Raw genomic sequence first — 23427 nt, forward strand, 5'->3', positions numbered from 1 at the left:
TTAATTTTTTTATTTTTTTTAGATTCCATATATATGTGTTAGCTAGCATATGGTATTTGTTTTTCTCTTTCTGACTTACTTTACTCTGTATGACAGACTCTAGATCCATCCACCTCACTACAAATAACTCAGTTTCTTTTCTTTTTATGGCTGAGTAATATTCCATTGTGTATATGTGCCACATCTTTATCCATTCATCTGTTGATGGGCACTTAGGTTGCTTCCATGTCCTGGCTATTGTAAATAGAGCTGCAATGAACATTGTGGTACATGACTCTTTTTGAATTATGGTTTTCTCAGGGTACATGCCCAGTAGTGGGATTGCTGAGTCGTATGGTAGTTCTATTTTTAGTTTTTTAAGGAACCTCCGTACTGAAACAGTGGATCCTTATCATAATAATAGCCAGTCTTTATTAAAGACTTCCCATGTGGCAGGCACTACGCTAAGCCCAGCCCTAGGAGGTTAAGTAACTTGTCTAAGGTCAAGCAGCTAAATATCTGGTGAGACTGGGATTGAACCCTTGGCCTGTGGCTCCAGCACCTGCATTCCTAAGCTCTATACAATAATGCCACCTGTGGGGCTCCCCAGACCCAGGAGACCAGGGGAAGGAAGTGGTAATGGTGGCACATCGCTAGATTCTTTATCCAGGAGAACAGAAGGTGGGCAGGTTGCCATAGCCCGGGGGTGGTTGGGAAGTCCATTTCCTGGGAAATATGCAGAGGTCCAGGTACAACCTCCCTTTCTGGGGGCACCAAAGTCACCACAGGGGTTGATCTGCCTTTCTCCCTCCCAGGTTTCATGCGTCCTGTGTCAACCTGCACTATGGCTACCTCCCTGATGCCCTGGTGGACCAGTCACGGGAGGGGTGGTCACCAACATCAGCCTGCATTCCTCCTCATCTGACCTGATGACAATGGTGAAGATGGTAGCCGAGGCGGGCTCCCTGATGACCTGCAGCACCCTGGCCGGGGTGAGTAGACCAGGAATCTCGCTGCACTGGTTCGAGCCTTTCCTCACCCAGGAGCGGTCAGCCACTGGCCCATTCAGGGGAATGGCCAAGTGACCATCATAGAGCTCTGATGCTGTGCTTCACCGACACCACCTCATTTAATCCTCACAGTAGCCCTCCATCTGAAATAGGGATTGCAGAATTCACTTACAGAAGAAGAAATGGGCTCAGAGAGACTAAGTAAAATGCTTACCATCACACAGCCAGTGAGTGGCTGAGCAGGGGTTCAAATGCTGTTGTCTGATACTGAAGCCTTTGCCTAGTGCTTCCCTGCGACCGGAAGCAGTGGGGTCCAGAGTGATCGGGGGGCCCTTTGATTCTCACTGGCTTTAAAGGCAGCATCCCAAAGGCAGAGTGCCCCATTCTGAAAAGCCTGGATGATCCTCCAAATTATTTGAGTCTGTTCTGAGACAGCCAACACCGTATCCCTGAGGACACTTCCTTCACTCTTTAACCATGTGGGCTTTGAGTCACACAGCCCTAGTCTGAAATGCCACATGAAACCAGAATGCACTTTAAACCCCAATTCCTCATAGCCTGGAGGTGGTAGGTCTTCCCGACTCCCACAAAGTGCCCAGAAGTTATGTCTTGTGTTGTGTCTCGTTGATAGCAAGTAATTGGAGAAGCCAGCAGCCCAGGTCCTCAGGACTCGGTGGGCTTCTGTCTGTCATGGGGTGGTCTCCTGAGGTGTGAAATGCTGGGGCCTCAAGCACCCTACAGCCTTCAAACTCTGCCTCTCTAGGAAAGAAATCCAGGAACACATGCCATTCCAACGTGAGTCAGTGGGATGCTTTTCATCTGGCCACGGCCCAGCTGCTGATTGAATAGTGCTTTTCTATCTTTTTGAAGAATGTGTGAATGTTTAACGCTTGGTCTGCTTTCCTCCTTTGAAGCCGACAAGTGAGTCCACGAGGATGGCAAACGGACTGGTGAGTCGGCGTGCCTACACAGTGACTGGCGCCGAGCAGGTAAGGCTCCCCATGAACACGGTGCCCCAGGGTTTTTGCTCCCCTACACAGGAGTCAGAATCACTTGCCTCAGTGAGCCCAGCAAGCTGAAACAAGTAGTGATCACCCTTGCCTCCACCATGTCCAGGCCCGTCATGGACAACCCCATTCCCTCTCTTCATTCAGAAGTTCTGGCACCCAGTATCCTCACCCCCCAGGGACCCACCAGAAATCTTAATATCCTTGAATGGCCTCAGACAGGCAGAGTGTCTAAGTAGGCTGGGGGATTAGCCCAAAAAGAAAGCAGAATTAACTACCCAATTGACTTGGGAGGAAATTTTGCCCCGAAAGGGTTTTATTTGTTACATACCAACTAAACTGCTCTGACAAAGACACTCGAAGATACAGGGGCTCAAACAAGATCAAGTTCACTTCTCAGCTAGGCACGTGATTCCAGAGCTGGTAGCTGGTTCTGCCATCTGCAACATGGGGCTTCTATCTGTGAGCCCAGGGTAGCTGCCTCAGGTCCCCTCATTTCCCAGCCGGGGGACGAGAAAGAGGCCGGGGACACTTATACGTCCCTAAGGAAGGCACGTATCAGTAAAGGCACACACCATCTCCTCTCAGATCCCAGGAGTCTGGACCTAGTCATGGGCCACCCTGAGGCCCAAGGTTGTCTGGGAAACATACCATCTAGCCGGGCTGCCATATGCCCAGCTAGAACTTTATTCCCATGAATGAGGGGAGGATGGCTATTGGGAGACAGTCTTTCCCCTTGATCAACAACCGACTTTGGGTGGACAAAAATGCATATCATCAGTGTGTGCAGTAGCGTTTGGTCTAGAATACACTACTGAAGTCCAGCCTCCTCCATTCATAAATGAGAAGCCAACATCTGAGAGGGGAAGGTCAGGGTGACACAGCTGCTTGAAATGGCTGGGCCCAGACACCACGACTCCTCAGTTCCCATCTATGCTTATCACGCAGCCGTGCAGGGACAGCACTTCCTGGCCTTGTGATGATTTCCCACAAATGTTCCCCCATCTCTGTAGTTCTCACAACTCTCGAGGTCTGATAATGTCTTCTAGGTCATAAGAGACAGTGTCGCAAACCCCAGGGTCCATTTTTCACAGGTATTTATGGGCCAAGGAACGTAGAGTATCAGCTTCTATTTATGGCATGTTTCTCATACCTGCCTTCCCTCTCTGCGTGTCAATCTGTCTCTCCTGTCCGTTGACCTAAGGGCAGTTACTCCATCGTTTTGTGTTTGGGTGAATGTTCCAATCTGCAAAACAGAGGCAAGGTGGGAGGGAGATGCAAGAGGGAAGAGATATGGGGATATATGAATATGTATAGCTGATTCACTTTGTTGTAAAGCAGAAACTAACACCATTGTAAAGCAATTATACTCCAATAAAGATGTTAAAAAACAAAACAAAACAAAGCAAACAAACAAAAAAAAAACAGAGGCAATATTTTCTGTCTCCCGCCTTCCTCCCTAAGGAAATCAGTACCAGAATGCTTCCTGTGCACAGCAAGTGGAGGAGAGTAGGCACCTAATAAATGCCTGTAGGATCAATGGGTGAGTGTGCTTGCATGAGTGAATGAATGCATTTGTCCTTGGCCTATGAGGGTGACATCACGGATTCTCCATCATAGAATATGTGAGGAGCTCAAATGACATTTCCCACAAGCAAGGAAGAGGCCCCGATAAACCCAAGCCACAGGAGATCCCAGTCCCAGGGGCTCCAGATGCTCTTCCTCTGGAACCTCCCATGCCCCTCCCTGAATTCTCAGTGGAGACAGGCAATACCATCATCACATCTGGCCACGGATGGACGTTCTGCTCGCCGTAGCTCCCCATCCCAGACGTGGACAGGTCTAGGTTAGGGAGAGAAGGTCAGCTTTCTTGTGTGCCAGCCTTCATCCAGGCAATGCTGCCTGGATTACTGTGTTGACAAGACTTTGGCTCTGCTTCCAGATTTGGAAAAAGAGAGCTGCGATCAATGAATGATATCTGTGCTGGGCATGGAAGGAAGGAGCCATGGTACCTGCGTGATGTGCTGGCCATTCCTGGCAAGGCCCTTTTTATACGTTGAGACGGCCTTTCTTTCTCCTCTGAATGCAGGGGAGAAGGGACTTGTGTATCCAGAGGTCCAGACGGCCACGGAATGTGAGTCCCGCAGAGGCTGGGCGTGGGGATGGCAGTGACTGCCGGCTTATAGAGCAGCCAAGTAAACACCTAGGGCCAAGGTCATGGAGGTGAACTGGGGAGTGGAAGTGTGGGCTTGGCTGGGGTTTGGGCTCCCAATGATTCTATCCACAGCCCGATGTTTCCTGCCCCACAGCACACACGTTGAGTTGTTCTTATAACACACTGAGCAATCTAAACAGGACACTCTCCTGTGACCGTAGGTGATGAAGACCGTGTGTCCCGCGTGACCCGCCATTCTTGCCACTCTGTGGCTGCTGACACTTCCCAGCCTGTGCTCTAAGGAGCACCGGCCTGCTGAGATGCTCTGTGAAAGCGGTATTTGGATATTAACGTTTTAAAGGCTCTGAGAAGGCCTGTGTTAACAATATAAGTACAGCTTGGTTTTAATCTACCATTAGCCATGAAACCTTATTTTTTCTAGGAGTAACAATTAACTGCCTCTGCAACTTGCCTTCAAGAGAATACTTTCAAGGAATTATTATCCTAGGATAGATAACCTGGATCACCTCTTCCCAGTGGCACCCTTTCTGAGAGATCTGACCAGGGCCAGGGTACCGTCAGCAGCCAGGAGAGTGAAGCAAGAAAGCCCGCCCATTCTCAGATGCAGCTGTGACCTTGGCCTCGAAGGTTACCCCTGAGGCACTTGGCCAAGGCCCATGTGATCACCAGCAGAGCACTGTCAAAAAGAAGTGACACATGGGCTTCCCTGGTGGCGCAGTGGTTGAGAATCTGCCTGCCAGTGCAGGGGACACGGGTTCGAGCCCTGGTCTGGGAAGATCCCACGTGCCGCGGAGCAACTAGGCCCGTGAGCCACAACTACTGAGCCTGCGCGTCTGGAGCCTGTGCTCCGCAACAAGAGAGGCCGCGATAGTGAGAAGCCCGCGCACCACGATGAAGAGTGGCCCCCGCTCGCCGCAACTAGAGAAAGCCCTCGCACAGAAACGAAGACCCAACACAGCCAAAAATAAATAAATAAAATAAATAATTAAAGGAGTTCCTTTAAAAAAAAAAAAAAGTGACACGGTCAGACAAGAGCCCAAGAACTTGATTACAGGTTCTTCCTGCAGAAAGAGGAGGTTATAACTCTGACCACAAGTGCTAAGATTAAACCAGCCCATAAACGCAGTGTGCTTTGTAATCTGCACATCCACCCTCTGGGTGGGACACAGACAACAAGATAAATGAAATTGGCATTTTATACCATGCACCTCGCTGGGTCAGTGACTCCCCGGGGCCAGGGGTGCGTGTTTCTTTGCATGCCTCATTTAGCCCCGCTCTCAGCCCCTTCCCGCCACTGGCCACTCTTCTCCCCTGTGCCTGCCTGAGCCCCTGACTGTCCCTTAGGCACTGAGGGTGGCTCATTAAGCTCTTTGGGCCACCAGGCGACCGTTTCTCACGTCCCTGTTCCATGGGCTCCGTCACGTGCTGGCAGTTAATAATACACTGTGTGCAAAGCCTGGGGTACCTGGTGGGGTCAGAGGGGGCACCCCCATCCCATGTGGCATTAAAAGAGTACCTTCCACTGCAGTGTCAGCTAGACAGAAGTAGACAAGAAAAGAACGATACCCAAGCTGGGTTCTTGGGCCCTTGTCTGACCACATCGCTCCTTCATGGCACTGCCCTACTGGTGATCACGTGCTGGCCCAGGGTTTACGTGCAAGGTCAGGGTCTCATCCACATGTGAGAATGAGCTGGGCCCTGGAGCAGCTGTATCCTTTATCCACTCCCAATTCTAAAATTAAGAGCCTGGGCTTTGGAGACTCACAGTGGCTGGGATCAGAATTCCTCCTCTGCCACTTACCCTGTGGCCTTGGGAAAGTTGCTTAACCTCTCTGATGCTCAGTCTCCTCTGCAAGACGAGGATTATATGAATATCTACCTCAGAGGATTGAAGGCCGTAGTGCACGTCACACACTCAGCCAGGCCTGTCTCCAAGCCCTGCCTCCACCCACGGGTTCCTTTTCCACGTGGGAATATTCCACTCGGGACTTTCTCCTGTGACCTGGAATCAGTGAACAAGTCCGCCCCTTCCTCACCCCTCCAGGCCTCTGTCTCCTCAGATGACATTAGCACAGATCAATACTGCCGCTACAACTCAATCATGCTTTAATTCCTCTCACCAGGCGGCGGCCTCCTGGATCCAGGAACATAAGTTCAAAGGGTTGTGATTGTTTTGTTGTAACTTTTCAACAAACAGTTCTGCCCTCTGGCCTCAGTGGTCTGAAGGAGCAAGTGTGCCGGCCTCTGTATCTAGGACAGATGATGATGTGATCGCCCGGGGAAGGAAGGAACGTTCAGGCCACGGAGATGCCCTGCTCGCTGACAGAGGCAGGCTGCCGGGGGGCCGGGTGCAGCCCCGGGGCCACAGGCAAGGAGGGCTCCACTCCCAGGCCTCAAAGGTCCTGTCTTGCTCAAATCAGCCTCCTACTGGCCTTGCTCAGGACAGTGCTGTAGAGACCCCAGCACAGCTCCCAAGGGGCCTCCAGCAAGGAAACAGCTATTTGAGTGGAATAGAGATGCCGGCTGTGACAGGGCATGGAGGAGGCTGGAGACCCGTAAAGATCTCCCCTCTGCAGCCCATGGCACCATCTATTTATCTGCTGTTGTCTCAGCTGGCGCAGGTTTTAGGATGCAGTCGTACAGACTGAGGAAGCTGCACCTGCCCTTCAAGGTGCTGCACAGAAAGGACTGTTTTCTCCTCGGTCTCATTCCAACTCCACACAGGCAGAGACATTGACTTTTTTGCCTTTCCATTTTTTTTCCCTGGCTGCAGCCAAATGAGGTCAGAAGTTAAATTAGTCCTTGGAGGTGAAAAGCAGCTGCACTCATATCCCTTCTGCTGACTTTTGCTGGAGAACACTGACAGTTTTCCTTTTCTGTTCTTTGCAGATTCAGTACAGGAGCGGCTGGGAATATCTTATCCGCCTGTGGAACCCCTGGAGCAAGAGCGAATGGAGAGGGTGCAGGAGTGACAGGTATGGCTTCTGGAAACCTCTCTCTCTCCTTCATGGAGACCCGGTGTTTGGAGAGCATTCTGGCCCATGAGGGCAGCAGGTGGATCTCACTGCAGGTCTGTCCAGCTCACACCTGTGTGTGACTTTCAGTCGAACTCACACTCCCATGATGCCATTCACCAAGCATCATTTAAACACCTGCTGTGTACTCTGGACTAAGTACACCGTGCTGGGTGGGTGCTGTGGGATGCATACAGATGACAAGAGACAGTGTCTGTCCTCCAGAAGGGAACAGTCTTGAGCGATGAACCCATATTCCTAGAATAAGTACAAAATTAAAAGAGGGGTAGGGTAGGGCAGGAGTCAAGTTCTACTTGGCAGACAGAGATGGAGAGAAGGAGTCGCCTTCCATAAAAGGATCCCATGGGATTCTGATCCAGATGATGCCATGTCATCAGGATAGAAAAGACTTCATTCTAGGGGGAGTTGGGGAGCTGAGGCAAAGATCTGGCTGATTTTTTGACTCAGTCCACCTGTGTCGTCCATCCTGCCCTATTGGTCCAGACTCCCACAAGCAGCCGATGCCTTGCTGGTGGTAGGAGTGAACAAAGCTAAGTGGGCCTCAGATGCCCCTGCTGGCCGTGTCCCAGGCAGTTGCTCGCTGACCCAGCTGACCTATGGGGCCCCCGCTGTGTGGTCTGTAGTTCCTGGAGAGCTGGGCTGGTGTTTCCCAGCTGCCAGGAGGACTGACCCCTGGTCCCCACCCCTTTGCTGACTAAGAACGAGATGGCAGTCCTGAGAAGGATGGCAGGCCAGCCACAGGGCACTGGCTCCTTTCGGCAGTCAGCGAGGCCCAGCCTGCCCGCAGGTCTCTGAGGGCCTGTGTTAGATCCACGGAAAGAGTCGAGACACCTTGGCCAGCCGTGGCAGCTTAGCACGAAGGAGAACATGATCTGAAAGGAAATACATTACGTTCAAGCAGGAGAACAGGACCCAGCCGGCGGTGGAAATCAATACAGGGAGAAGCGTGTTCTGGAGGCTAATGCAGAGTTCTCCTGTCCCTGCCCTGAGCCTGATGCCCCAGGCTGGGCGGTGCCCAACAGCCGAGGTGCCTGCACGGGTGGGGCTGGAGGGTAGGAATATGAGGGAGAGGGAGAGACATGAATTCTTAGAATAAACCTGGGTGTGACCTCCCTCAGATGCCCCCTGGAGAGCAGGGCAGCTGAATCCCCTCCTCCCGCACAGAAGGGGAATGAAATTGCAAAACCACGAACCACTGGACAATATTTTTACTCCCCGCCGCACTCTCTCCTTTTATCTTGCCTCTGTGTTTCTTCCTCCCTGGGGATATCCATGGCCCTCCTTCGCAATCATCACCCCAAGCTGCCCAATATGGCCCGGGGCGGGGGGGGGCAGATCCGATCAGCCAGAATCCCTGATTCGGGGTTGGCTGTTGCAGTAGGAGTGGAGGAAGGGCAGATGTCAGAGGCACAGCCCCCTTGAGTAGAAGAGGCAAGAAATTCACGTGAGCTGACGTTCTGCCCACGTCCCCCGGGCTAAAGATCAAATGACCAGTGAAGGCAATAAGGGACCCCAGAGGTCAGGGAAGAGAAGCTTCCCATGGGCGGGCCTGTTCAGGGAAGGCTTCATGAATGGGGTTGAACTGGAGTTCAACCAAAAAAAAAGTATGACTCACTTTGAAAGCCATCCCTAGGTAGGCGGGAAGTGTCGGCTGCTGCGCTGAGCCGGGAACATCTGTAGTGTGTTCAGGGCCAAGAAGCTGGCCTGAGGCAGAGCAACCTGGGGGAGATGTGTCGGGGGCTGGAGCCAGAGAGCCTGGTGCCAGCTGAGAGGTTTGGGTTTGTACCTACAGGCATGGGGGTTCACAAAGGCCTTCGAGCAGGGAGGAGAAGTGTGCAGAGCAGGGACGGGGGATGGACCCTCCACACCTACTCTGGAGGATCACGTACCCCAGCTGAGGGCTGAGGCTCCCCATTCCCCACCAGCAACCAGGCTGGAAGGAAGCGATATGGCCGCATCATCACTGTCTCCGTGCACTGGTCGATTTCTTCCCTACGTTTTTTAAAATTAATTAATTAATTTATTTATTTATTTATTTTTGGCTGCATTGGGTCTTCGTTGCTGCGTGCAGGCTTTCTCTAGTTGCACTGAGTGGGGGCTCCTCTTTGTTGCGGTGCGCGGGCTTCTCATTGCGGTGGCTGCTCTTGTTGTGGAGCACGGGCTCTAGGCACGGGGGCTTCAGCAGTTGTGGCTCACGGGCTCTAGAGCGCAGTCTCAGTAGTTGTGGCGCACGGGCTTCATTGCTCCACTGCATGTGGGATCTTCCTGGACCAGGGCTCGAACCCGTGTCCCCTGCACTGGCAAGCGGATTCTTAACCACTGCACCACCAGGGAAGCCCCTTCCCTAAGTTTTAAGGAGTGGAGACGGATGGGGAGGGGGGGTGGTCTAATCTCAACTATAATGGAAATTTCAATCACACACACTTAAAGACAAACTTGCATGAATCAATAGTGTATTGATTTACACTACATTTATTTTCCCTTACACACTGCAGAAAATGTAATTATCACTTAATTATAAACTGGTCTTTTTACAATAACACATCTGACTGGCTCAGCCTGCAGCCAGAAGCCTGAGTGGTCCCTGCCTTGCTCTCCCGGCACAGAGGTGACCCAGGCCCTCCATGCAAGTCAGTCCCAGAGAAGGATCTCATTACACTTTTGTGCCTTGGCGGCCCGTCGCCTATGAATGTGCCTCCATTTTCAGGAGTAGGCTGGGAAGTGACAGATGCTCCCTTCTGCACGTGAGGTCTCCCTCCTTCACCGCAGACTCTAGGACTAGCTTCTGGAACACATTATCCCAATGAAGTAGACAGCTTTAATTATTAATTAATTAAGCCAGCAAAAAATTATGGCATCCTACTGTGTGCCAAGGCATTGTGTTAAAGCCGTATGACGGATGATATAATGGTGAGCAAGGTCACTGATCTCATGGCACTGGGAGTCTAATGGGGGACAGCAAGAAATAAGCACTAGTAACACAGGGTGCTGAGTGCTGAGATTGGAGTGGTACAGTGTGCCATGCGGGCTCAAAGGAAGGGCACCACAGGGGGGACGAGGAAGGTTTCCCAGCAGAAGTGCCTTTAGGAGGAAAGATGAGTACAAGTTATTGGGTTATAGGACTGAAAGGAGGAAGTGTATTCCAGGCAGAGGGAGCATCATGGTGAAGGCCAAGGTGGGTCGGGGTTGGGTGCTGCCACTGCCACCAGACAGACAGGTATTTCTAAGGAAACGAAGATGTTCATTATTGCTGGAGTGTACAGTTCAAGGGCAGGGGGACAGGGAGCTGCTCGGGTAAACCTGGAGAGGTAGGCAGAGGCCAAGTTCTGTTTCAGAGTTTGAAGTTCATCCTGAGAGTAAAAGGGCAGCACTGATGTGTTTTAAGCAGGGAAGTGCCCTCACCAGACTTCTGTTTTAGAAAGATTGTTTTGATTGGAGGTGTGGAGTATGAATAGGAAAGCGGGCCAGACTGAGTTCCGGGAGACGGGTGAGAAGTCCAAGAAGGAGATAAGGGTTCTTGAACTTGAAAACAGCAAAGGATGGAAATAATTAGATGGCTTTGAGAGGGGTTTAGGAGGTAGAATCAATAAATCATTAATATTTGGTGATGGCTTGGACGTGGAGGGTATGAGAGAGAATAACCCTTCATGTTCTCACTTGGGCAATAGAAGGAGGCAGAGGATGAGTACATTTTGGGATACGTTGATTTCAAGGTCACGGTGGGGCTCTGGTGGAGACAAGAAATGGACCATAGCATGTATCCATCTAAAGCTCAGGAAAGAGGATGGGGCTGGGGGACAGCTTGGAAGACATCAGCTTAGAATCACCAGGTAGAACGACACTGTCCACTCGCACCCGGAAACTACTGGAGGCCTGTGCAAAGGGCCCCTGTCGGGCCATGTGTGGTTGAGATGAAACATCCTAGGAAGTCTCATCCTATGGTCTGTCTCTCCATGCTCAGGTCTCTGGAGTGGCAGGAAACCCACGACCAACGGAAAAGCCAGCTGTATGAGAATAAGGATGACGGCGAGTTTTGGTACTTACTCTTTTTTCAAAATTAGATTTTAAATCTTTAACTATTGCCCAAACCCTCAATCCCCACCCTTTTCCCTAAACTTTTGTGAGAATAAAGATTCGCTTTTCAGAGACCTAGGTAGAAGGAGGCTATTTTCTCCACCAAGACACAAAAGCTTTGAAAAGGAAATTGTGTGTTCTCTCTTTGCCTGAAAGGTATTTCCTCTCTGAAATGTTAGAACTTGCAAGAGATGTTAATGGTAAAAGGGAATATTGGCACCAAAGCTTTGAAACCAACAGTTTCCTGGAAACCAGGATGCATGGTTATCATGCCTGTAACTTCTTTTGCCATCTTTTTTGGAGCCCTAGAACGCCACAGTCTTTCCTGGCATGAATCGCAAAAGAGGAACATGGGGGTTAATCTCCCAGCCCTGACTCTAGAGTTCTGGGTGAGACATCGGTGTCATCACCCAGCAGCTATGTAGGACTAGATGTTTTACAACACATTCCCAGCCCTATGCTCACATCTTAAAGGATAAGATGGACATTTTCTCTGAAGGGTTGTCTGGTTTATTCAATGACATACTTAAATAAAATTTAGCATGTGTGAAAAAGAGACTGGGTCTAAGTAATTAAGAATCAGAGAGACAAATATAAATTAGGAGGAAGAATATTTCCAGTATCGCAACTTTAATCACAGGTGTGATTTTAGGTGTTGAATCCACTGTATTCTGATAAGACCCCAACAGTGCATTTGGCAAAGGGCCCTAGGGAAAGGTGATTTTCTTAGCAGTGTGTAGGACCCAGAACAGAAAGAGACTGGCAGTCGTCTTGCTGGCCATGAGAGGGACCTGAAGAACTCATAATTTGACTCTGTCCTGGTCCTCCCAACCACTGGAGACATCAAAAGTGTATCTGACCACGAATGAACCAGAATGGGGCTCTGGCCTTTGGGTAGGACAGTGGCAAATCAATGGATACTATAGTTGACAGGCAAAGGTACGGTGAAGTTATGGGACAAACCCGTGGTCATTAAGTGATGTGTCTCTCTTTATAACAGGATGTCATGTCAAGATTTCCGAGATAACTTCTTCTGCCTATTTATATGTAACCAAGTTCCAGTCAGCCTGGACCATGGAAACACACTCCCTGAAAGATGCTCCCAACTGATGTTTAAGAACCACTTAATTCCAGGAAATGCCGAAGGTAGTTATGACATTGGTAATTATTCTGCCAGATGGGAAGCTGCCAGCCTGTGCCCTATCCCAGCTTCAGCTCTCAATGGCCCTCGATTCTAGACCATCAGCCTGAAGAAGAAGAGGACTTTGTCAGCCCAAAGGGACAGCTATACTTCTCCAGGGGAAATGATTGCTGGGGGAGGGGGGTGGGCTGGAGAATCTCCAGTGTTAATCCCCTGCTTTCTTGCTTTCCCACTGTCCTTCTACCAAGCTCCACCCACCTCCCAAGAGTAGAACGGGCCCACTGCTCTTCAATAATTATCCAGGACATTGGGGGAGCTATGAAAACAACACTGGACAGAAGTCAGGGCCTGGGTTAAACCATTGTTTTTGCCACATTTTGGCTTTGTGGCTCTGGTCTCTCTGTCCTCAGTCTCCCCAACTGTAAATAGTGGAATTAGTCATCTCTACCTGCCCCTTGAAGCCACAAAGCACCATCCAGGCATCAGGGAGCATATTCCTGCCCATGTTGGTTGATGTATCCTGCAGCACCATACTGAGATCTCAGAGGTGGGCACCTCAGAACCTGTCTTTGGGCTCCCGAGAGATGACTCTTATTGATGTGATTTTAAGAGAGTGAGTGACATACTCTCACGGCACCTCCGGCTCCCCGTCTGTGACATGGTTGAGTGAAATATCACCCTCTGAAGATGAACCTGAGTGTGCTCACACATCCTGGATAGGAAAAGCTATGCAAACAACATATTTGTGCGTGTGTGTTTGTGTGTGTGTCTGTGTGTGTGTGTGCACCTCGACACATGCATTCCCTCTCCTTGGCACCAGCCTGTCGAGAATGGTATGCTTGAGTGACCCCACGCCTCCAGGCTCTTCACTCTGCTGGTCAGAGAACCTAGTCACCAGGAGACCACGGACAGATTCTAAGAAACCACTGAGTTGCTCGGGCAGCAGGTTTACTGATTCATCTTCCTGAGCTGCACCTGTCTGACTGTGGGCCAACACCCCCAGATATTAGTGCAGATCGATGAACTGACCAAAATTATACATTGGTGCCATCTTTAGTAATTCCTTACAAGGGAGAGAGGGAAGGGAGGCAGCCAGCGAGCACCTGCTCTGTGCTGCTAAGTGCACCTGAGTGTGTCATCTTGTTTGATCCTCACAAAAAGCTGATGACCGAGATGGTCTCTATGTCTCTCTATTCCCCTTTCAGAGCTTCCCAATTGTACCCCAACCTTCTGATGTCTGTTAATTCATTTCTAGCTTGACTCATCTTCATTTATTTTTCATACATTATCTCTCATGCATTTGGTTGTGTTTTTTTGTTTTGCTTTTTTTGGCTGTGTCGGGTCTTTCATTGCAGCACGCAGGCCCTTTGTTGCAGTATGCAGGCTTCTCTCTAGCTGTGGTGCACAGTCTCAGTAGTTGCGACACGTGGGCTCTCTAGTTGTGTGTGGGCTCAGTAGTTGTGGCACGCGGGCTCAGTAGTTGAGGCACGCGGGCTTAGCAGTTATGGCTCGTGGGCTTCGTTGCCCGGCGACATGTGGGATCTTAGTTCCCCGACCAGGGATTGAACGTGCCTCCCCTGCGTTGGAAGGCGGATTTCTAACCACTGGACCACCAGGGAAGTCCCGACCTCTCATGCATTTGAATCTAATGGTTTTCACGTTAGTTGTCTCCCTCTGGCTTTGGTGAGGACTCTTGGGTAGCAGAGTTCTATGAATTGCCATCTCTCTGCCTCTCTTCCTCTGTCTCCATTGATGCTTGGGGGATTGACATCATTTCATGGCTCTGTGGTTGTCACCAATGCATACTTGAGGCCTCTGGAATTCCACTTATTATTATAAAAATAGCCCTCAACTTTACAGTGTAAGAAACATTTTCACCAAGTAGGAACTATACTTTCCCTCCTTATTTTTAAGAGGAGGAGACTGAGGCTCACAAAGAAGCTTGTGTCACAACTAGTAACTGTGGGGACTGGGACCCGGGCCTTAGGTCTATTAGCCCAAATCCAGAGTTTCCATCACAACCCATTGAACTGGCTCTCTGAAGTGGTCACGGTCCCATCCTGGAATGCCAGAGACGAGCTGAAGTCCAATTACTTCCCTTTTTCCTGCAGGACCCCAGAGGGACATGCAGTACATCTTCTCTGCCAGAAAGCATGGAAAACAACAATGTCATCATGTCCTTCAATTTTGTCATGCCACAAAATTTAAAGGCAAAAGACAGGACATTTCCACTGAAGTCCGAGGTGTTCAAGGTAAGGCAGCATGCTTCTGGGCTTGCCCTTTGAGGACATTTCTGTACACCTTGGAGAAAGCAACCAGCTAGGCTGGGAGATTTCACCCAGCTGCAGACTCAGAAATAAAACCCAATGGGTGATAGAGTTCAGTTGGTCCAACTCTAAATTTGCAGGAAAACCTGACAAAGGAAATTACAGTGGGACACACCTCCTGCCCTTGTCAGCATTTCCTGGTGCAGACTCTAATGCTTGTTCCTTAAAAAGTAGTCTGGTCCAAGACCAGCTGTTGCAACAGTGCAGATTCCTGGGATCACCCCTAAACATTCTGAGTCCCATTCGCCATGGACAGAGCCTGAAAATCTGTATTGTAATGAGCTCCCCAGCAACTGCTTACACACAGAAATGTTTGAGAATCATTGGCTAAACTCTGGGAGGAGTTTAAGGAACAAAACAATCCTGGGTATACAGCCGGGAGGTACGTTTTTCTCTTATGCTTACACCAAAATCAGTCAAAGCTCCATGGTTGGCTTACGAGCATCTGCTTGGCCACTCATCCAAGGCCAGGTCTTCCTCTCCACCTAGCCTCCCCTTCCCTCTGATGGCTCTTCAGCCAGCCCTTCAGCTCCTAAGGGGCCATCCCGCCGCACACCTCCCAACACACACACTCACCTGCACACACCCTAACTGTGAGTAGGTGATCAGGGAATTCCTTATTTTTTTTTGTTTTGTTTTGTTTTAATACCATGCAAAAGAAAGGAGTTACAAAAGAAAATCTGATACCTGTGCTCCCTGCTCCTTTCCCAAATAGTTTAATGCATCCCACAGATAAAGTGAAGGGTTCTCAAATCATACACCCCACAGCCTCTCTGCACGAACATGGATAACTAAGATTGTGCAACCATCAAATGCTGGGATCCCCTGTCCCCATATTAGAGGTGAAGAAACTGAGGCCCAGGGACGTGAAGTGACACAGTCAGAGTTAATGGCAGAGCTGGGGACTGGGTGCCAGATGTCCCTCGAGCCTTCAGTGAAACACACCCATCACTTGTGTGGCTGGAGCTCTGATTACAGCATCTCTAGGAAGGATCCCAGGAATGTTCACTGAGACTAAGGCAACATTCACAGCTAGGGCCTTAGACACCTCATGGACGGGCAGGACTCCCGGGTCCTGAAACAGTCCTGTGCGCTGGCTGTGGTTCACTCTAATATGAAGGCCTCACTGATAGAGAACTTCAGAGTTCCAAACATGTTCACATTCCTTGTCTCAGAAACCCCGGTACCCCTGCTTTTATAGATGTGGAAGCCAAAAGTCAGAGAGCGTGAATGACCTGCCCAAGGTGCAGCTCATTCCTGATCTCCAGATAAGTCTGCCCAGGCAAATCAAATGGCCTGTACACCTACGTGGAGCCCAGGATCAGCAGTGGGATAGAACTGAAACCCATGCCAACCGTGGAAGACAGTGCATGGAGGTGGTGGGTATTAATTACAAAGGAAGCAACACAGCTTGCTCTATTCTCACCTCTGCTACTGAGACTGCAAAGCCTCAGTTTCCACACCCATAAAATAGGGAGCCTAGCATATGCTTAGGATTACTATGACAACTCAACACATTACATGCAAATACTTTGCAAACCATGAAGTGGCTTAAAAATGGGACTGCATCTTCGGTGCTTCCTTATGCAACATGGACAGACTGAAACAGCTATTTCCGCATTCAGACACTCACATACATCCCACAAACACTGAGGTACAGTGATGGGGAGGAGGGGAATGCTAGAACAAATTCCCATCGTGCTTTACAGTGGTCTGATGGAATAACACTTTCCTTCTCCTTGGAGCTCCAACTCTGGGAAATTTACATTTGATCCAAGTTCTGTCTTACCTCCAGTTCCCATCACTGTCTCTTTTCCTTCCAATTTTATCATCACTGCTGTGAAGAGTTACCAAGCTGAGATGAGGAAGGGAGAGTCTCCTTTTCTCAGACACCTTCCTCCCCCTTCAATTTCCTTTCCCCTTCATGCTCCCTACAGCAGTTGGGTTTCCCTTGTCACAGCTCTGCACAGAGAATGAGTGATGGTCCCTGTTCACGCCCAGGTGTTCCAGGAAACAGGCTGAAAGTGCAACAAAAAGGAACGCAGGGCCCTGAGCCAGGCTGCTCAGATCTGCTCGCCTTTGGGTTTTAATTTGGGTTCCTGAACCTGCCTTTCTTCTCTTCCCTCAGATCGACTGTCAGGTATGGCCACCACCCCCGCTGCCGTCAGTCGGTATTGTTACGCCTCTTCCAACACCCTTGACCTCAACGTGTCTCTCGCTGTTCCGTGGCTGCCAGTTCAGTCTTGCTATGTCCTGTAATAGATACAAGCTTAGAACTTCCAAACAGGTCAAGAATGCAGGGAATATTTCAGCTGTCCTTGTCTAAAGCTGGATCCCTTAGGCTGTTCTCTGGTTTGACGTTCCAGAGGGAATGCAGCCATGAAACCATCCTCAAGCATTTATCCCCTGGTAGATAAGATTGACGCTGCCGGTTCCTTTTCAGATGAGAGACAGGGCTCATGGGTCCCTGGTGGGGCGGGGGGTGGATCTTTAGCCTCCTGTGTTCTTTGTCAGCCCCCAAACCCACCACAAGCAGGATGCATGCAATGCAAATGCAAGTTCAAGGCACATCCTCCAACTCTTCTTACAGCCACTTCACTGCCACCACCCTCCCTCCCCACCCTCCCTGCCACCCCCTACCACCTGCCCCTCCCCACCCCCGGCCAGTAAATATTCTGGCTTGGCATGGGTGAAAGGTGACCAAAATATGGGTAAGGATGGAGAAGGAAAGACGGAGTTTGGGAAACCTAACCTCACAGGCACTCAAACCCCCTTAGATGTGAACTCTGTGATGCGGCTGTTGCCCAAGGGGAGGTACATGTGCCAGGACAAGGATGGAAGGGAAGAGGGAGGGAGCCGGATGTAGCCACAGCCAACAGGTGGTGACTGCAGCTTGCTGGCAGGTCCAGGGAAGCTCCTCCGGGCCTTCCAGACGTCCCCCAACAGGGAGACAGAGGCTGGGACAGGTGGTCCTTGAGCAGGGGATACACAGAAGCCCAGGCAGAAAGCAGACAGCAAGGAGGTCTGCCTGTCACAGCGGCGGCCCAGCCACAGAGCTGGGTTTAGGATCCAACTCTGGTTCTCATCACACCAGTCATGGAATGAGAACTTCTGGAAGGGTTTCAAAGGAAGCAGTCAGGTGCAAGGAACGAGTCAGGGTTCTAGTTCCCAGACCTGGAGAACGAGGTGAGGACTTGATCGAACAAAAGGCGTGAGCCGCATCCCTAGAAATAGAGGGTCAGGTCTTGTGATTGTAGGAGGCTCAAAGCCCACACCCGTCTGTACACAGTGCCTCCCCATGTGCACACGTGTGCATGCGCACACACACACACAGAACAGTGCTGACTCTCTGGAGAAGAACTGATCTCGTCATTGCTTTTGCCAGAAAGGGCCAAGCAAGTCAGGCTCCAGAGACACTGGGGTTGCTGATAATGTCAGCAGCATCGGTTTGGAGACTCTGCCCCGCGCCCCGCTGCAGCCCAGCCTGGTCCCCACCCCTTGAAAAGACTGTCTCCCCGCCTCCTTGTTTCCCCCCAAGGCAGAGCTCACAAGCAATCATTTCATGCTGCGTGACCATTCTAAATGGAATCCCCATCTCAATTGTGTTGGGGAAAATTTATTTAGTAAGGGGTTTTTATCATGTAATATGTATGTGACGTCCGGTAATAGGAACTGCATGATATTTATTGTTTTATCTCTAAGAAAATATTGAAATAAAAGGAAAATGATCAGGGCCTATTATTCTCCAGTGAGAAGGCATTTCAGGGCTTTACTGGAAGGAAGAAATGGAGGGAGTGAAAGGACTCCAGCCCCGCGGTGCTGCAGGGGTCCAAGGAGTGCTTTGCAAAAGGGTCCAGAGAGAAGGGACTTTAGGGGCTCCAAATTCCAATACTGAATTACGTTTTGAATTACTGAATTAATTCAGTATTGGAACAATCTCACTAGTTTTCATGATTCGTCTTTGTATATAAGCAGAGAGATAAACCCAGAAGCCCAGGATTTTGTAAGATTTAATGAGGTAAAACCATGTATCATATTTCCCCACATTCATTGTAGTGTTAGCATCTATATTAAATAACAGTCTGAATTCTATTGCATTTCGAGATTTCGGGTAAGCAGTGTCTCCCTTTTCAGGGCCTGTAGTGCTGTTTTGGTGGATGGACAGGGGTCTGGGAGGTAGGGGTCTCTCCTGGTAGCTGGGGCCCATGCACAGAGGGGGTTTCTCACCATCATCACGTCTCTTCCAGTTCCAGCATTTCCGAGAGAGAGATTGCCGTCCACCTTGTTTTTCCAAATTCACAATTGCTGAGAAGGACATCGTTTCTGAAACCACATGCAACCTTACAGAGTGCTTCAGCCTGAGCCCTGGGACCTATGTGGTGGTTGTCTCCGCAGTCAGAGAAGCAGTTGAGTTCTTGCTCCGAATCTTCCTAAAGATGCCAGACAGTGACAGGTACAGAACTTCTGGGATTCTAAACGTTTTCTTCTACTTAATTTTATAAAAACACCTTGCATCATTCTGTGCAGCAACGCACTCTGTTAGCAGGGGACACAGCACGGCCCCCGCTCTCGAGAAGCTCAGCACAAGTGGAGGCGAGAGAGTCTGTGGACCAGTAAGTAGACCACAAACAGGATGGGGCCGTTGCTTCATGGAAGTGCGGGGTCAGAGTGGGAGGACAGAGTGGAGGGATTCCCTTCTGGCAAGAGGGACAGAGGAAGGCTTCTTGGGGGACATGGAATGTGAGCTAGTCCTTGATGGAAAACCTAACAGTGTTTCCCAGGGGAAGGCAGTGCAGGTGGAGGAAAAAGGCATGAGCAGAAGCAGGGAAGTGGGTGAGCATGGGGCTCGTTGAAGAATGAGCGATGTGGTCCGTACACACAGGAAGGTGGTACGTGGCATGCACGGCAATTGTCTGAAATGTGGACAGAATGTGGGGTACATCATCAGGGAGACAGTGAGAGACGGGCCTGAGTGATAGAGCCTGATGGTGGAGGGTCTCCACTGCCAAGTCGGCAGTCAAGACTGGGATCAACAAGCACACACCCTGCTGGGCACCTCATGCCTTCTTGGCCCCGAGGCAGACATCGCTACAGTCATGGCAGTCTTTACAGCTGGGCATGGACGAGGGCTTCTCAGTCCAGCGTGCCAGATGGTCACTGTGCCACCATTCAGAGTTGGAACCTAAGACAAATCTTATTTGCCATCCTGGCAATGGGGGTTACGATACACGTATATCTGGTTGTGAAAGGAACAGTTTACAAATGGTTTGAAGACCAGGGGAGGGCCGCCCGAAAGACTGGACACGGGGTCACGATGCTCATCTGTCTGCTGACTGCCATGGCTGCCCGCTTCACAGCTTGCTGTGCTGAGGGCTCTCCACGTGTGTCCTTGGCGTAGATGCCCAATGCCTGCAGGGGTGCCTGCCACATGTAAGCGTGAGCCTCCTTTGAATAGTGAGCTGGTCATCCTTGTCACACTGTCCCCCTGATTTTCTGGGAACCTGGACGATAATCTCAACCTCAGACCACTGCAGGTAAGTGCGTGGCAAGGCTTGGTTGGCAAACTTCACTGGGTCACGTCCCCTCCCCAAGAGCTTCTATCCCCTTCCTTCTTGCCTCACCACTGACCAATGAAAGCACAGATACCACAGTGGGCTGGTGATGGCTCAAAGGGGCAGGGATGAGGTAAGAAGACCAGGCCTTGAAGGCCAGGCTGGACCCAACCATCTTCCTTCCACAAATTTCCATTTTCCCATTCCCCAAAAAGGTTTGATCCAATTGCTGGATGAAGCCTCTGTCTCAGATCCAGGTGGAAGATTTTTGGGCCCTCACCATATCAGACAGGCAGCCTCCTTCCCCAGAAATTTGATGTTGGCTCTTCTTCCTTAGATCCAGGCAAGTCTTCCAGAAATGGCTCCCAACGAAGCATTTTCTACAAATATGCTCAGCAGGTACAGTACTTAGCATGACGGCAAGAGGCCCTACATAGGACGGGTGATGGAGGGGCCAGGGGGAAGGAAACCTCTCCCAGGTCCTTATCAGGATAGAGAGAGGAAGATGACTTGATGGGTGGTCATGTCAGCCTCTCTCCCTGCATGTCCAGAACTGATCTGGAGAGACGGGGCGCCCCACCTGGGTGACATCTGGGGTGAAGTGTAGTTTGGAAAGTAAGGGCCTGATTATAGGGGAGTGAGCTTTTTAAATCTTTAAATAAGCAATTGGCAATACCCCTTGAAATCTTTCCTTCTCCTGTTCTGCCACCTCCCACCAACGTTGGCATCCTTCCTCTCTGGAGCTGGCCAGCTTCAGAAAGCACCAACAGCCTTCTTCCTACCAAGCCACCTACGTGCACAGGGGATTTTCTTAATGGTTTAATAAGCCGTTATAAAGAACTCCTTGACTTGTCAGGGAAAAAAACAGCTGCCAAGGGCTCTGCACGATGGGCCTTTTACCATTAGTCGTCATGTCGGTGTGGGAAGCGGAAAGCCATATAGATGATCGTGTGTACTGTTCCGGCCTCGGGCAGGCAGGGGCCAAGGACAGGAAGATGCGAGGCATTCAGAAGGCTGACAGGGCATTGGTAACCAGGAGGCAGCCCAAAGGGAAGTTATTCAGGTAGCCTGGGCCCAGAGATAAAAATAAGGGGAGATGAAGAATGCGGCTGGCATGAGAGTACATGTTGTTATAGGGAACAGCTCAGTATGAACCTCCTTGAAATCAGCACTAGCCCAGGATTCAGGCCCGCATCTGGGCTGACTCAGAAAGCACTTCACTTGATGCAAAACAGGATCTACTATGGTGAATGTCCCCAGTCTGTGAGCTTCTGAAGGCAGGGATGACATCGTATGCATTCCTTGTCCCCAATAACTATCACTGTCCTTGGCACAGAGAAGGTGCTCAATCAATTTGCACTGAATTAAGACAGATTCATTTCCCCAGAGCAGATGCTCTAGCTAAGGTTACTTCCCCTTAGGTGATCGGCAGGACCAGATTAGGATACCTGAGACCAAGCTTCCTTCAGGGGCAGGTGGCAAAATCCTCAACGTGGTCCGTGAACCTGTACCTCTGAAATAAAAAATATAATTTGTCATATGATAAATGGTACAGATTCTCTAATCAGGACTTTTCCAAACAACAACCAAATGTCTTCTCATAGAGGGTAACTGGTAGTCCGTATGAGGCTTTTGCAGGAATTAGAATAGAAGAGAGATGGAGCTTTGTGCCAAGGTGCATGGCTCGAGAGCAGAACCCAGACTGGACTCCAACTTCTTTTCACCCCTTGGTGGACACCCTTGAGCAGGACCAACCTGGCATCATTCTGCACAACCTGCAAACTATCCCCAGAGGCTGTGTCCTCAAAAGAAAGTTGAGAGCAAAATATTCGTCCATGTACTCACTCTGTCCTGTCTCCCAGTCTCTTGTACCCCTCTATCAGCCATAGTAGTGGTGGTGGTACCCTAACCCATGGTCCGCCTGTGGGAAAAGGAAGGACACACTTGGCCTTTGGGACAGGCCACATCCATCATCTATCATTCAATCAGCAAACATGTACAAATACCCTAGGATGTTCCAAGACTCTGCTCAGCTTTAGGAAAGCAAAGCATCAGTCCTTAGGCATCTTCCATTGAGGTGGTAGAGGCCAACGTGTGATTCTTTGGGCGTTTTGTTCAGGCAACCTTTATCTCCATTCCTAGCCTCATCTTTTCCAACATTCTGGTGTTTATTGGGCGCAGGGACCAGGTCAGGGGCTGTCCCAGGGTGGGGGATGTGATCCGTGCGCCACAGCTGCTTACATTCTCGTTGTGACGCCATGTAAGCTGGCATTCCTCACCATGGCAACCGCTCTTTATAGTGAGGTACCATTATTCTTTCGAGGAAAAAACTGAGTTCATGGCGGGCACACAACACCAACTTCCCTGATGTAACCACCGAGTGAGACGTTGGAGGGATGACCTGAGGGCCAATTTCAGATGCTGACAGGATGTGTTGCACTGGTGACATCACTGGGGGTAATTTTTCCAGCTAAAGGACTCCAGTAAGGACAAACTGTAGGGCTGCTTTTGCTTTCTGCTCTGGGTGGTGAGGCCACCCTGGGGACTGCTTATCTGTTGTCTGTGTGGTGCTCGTTCTCAGAAGACCCCAAAGAGGCACCTCCTTCCGCCTGACCTAGTGCCACTCTACAAAGCCACCTGCTGGGAGCCCTCACTCCAGCTCCTCCTGTGGGAAAGCTTCCCCAGGGTGGTGATGTCCCATCATGCCCTCAGGTTTTTACCAGGCTGGGTGAAAGAGACAGCTGCGTGGAGAACAGCTCTGCTTCTCTGTCAAATCGTCACAGAATCTGCTGCCCATAAAACTGGTCGGTGTCCCCAACAGAAAAGTGAAGGTGGTTAACACCTTCAGAAGTTCAGGCCAGGAAAAGTTTCTCTCCCCTCAACCTCAGCTGCTTCCCGTTTTTTATCCAAGGAAAAACATGATGTCTCCCTTTCTGCTTCCGTGGCTGGGAAGACTAATACTACGTTATGTGCTCAATTAGAGCAACTTGTCTTAGCCTGGATTCCTGGTGTTTTTATCTCCCCTCACCACACACACACACACACACACACACACACACACACACATGTCATGTTTTCTCTCACTTCCTTTCTGCAAGCAGATGGGGGAACACACCTGCAGGGCTG

The 23427-nt window shown here is 50.2% G+C and overlaps 1 protein-coding gene across 1 annotated transcript in view; it reads left to right on the forward strand.

Annotated features, from left to right (window-relative positions):
- The window catches only part of CAPN13 (calpain 13), a 54269-nt gene that overhangs the window by 25754 nt on the left and 5088 nt on the right, over positions 1-23427 (forward strand). The window contains 13 exon segments of the mRNA XM_082357364.1: positions 795-852; positions 855-971; positions 1904-1978; positions 7062-7147; positions 11169-11243; positions 12282-12427; positions 14534-14564; positions 14566-14698; positions 15925-16128; positions 16878-16889; positions 18946-19242; positions 20639-20654; positions 20657-20700. Coding sequence (XP_082213490.1) covers positions 795-852; positions 855-971; positions 1904-1978; positions 7062-7147; positions 11169-11243; positions 12282-12427; positions 14534-14564; positions 14566-14698; positions 15925-16128; positions 16878-16889; positions 18946-19242; positions 20639-20654; positions 20657-20700 — 1294 coding nt within the window.

The sequence above is a fragment of the Balaenoptera borealis genome, assembly GCF_965194805.1.
Source record: "Balaenoptera borealis genome assembly, chromosome: 15".
Taxonomy (NCBI): Eukaryota; Metazoa; Chordata; class Mammalia; order Artiodactyla; family Balaenopteridae; genus Balaenoptera; species Balaenoptera borealis.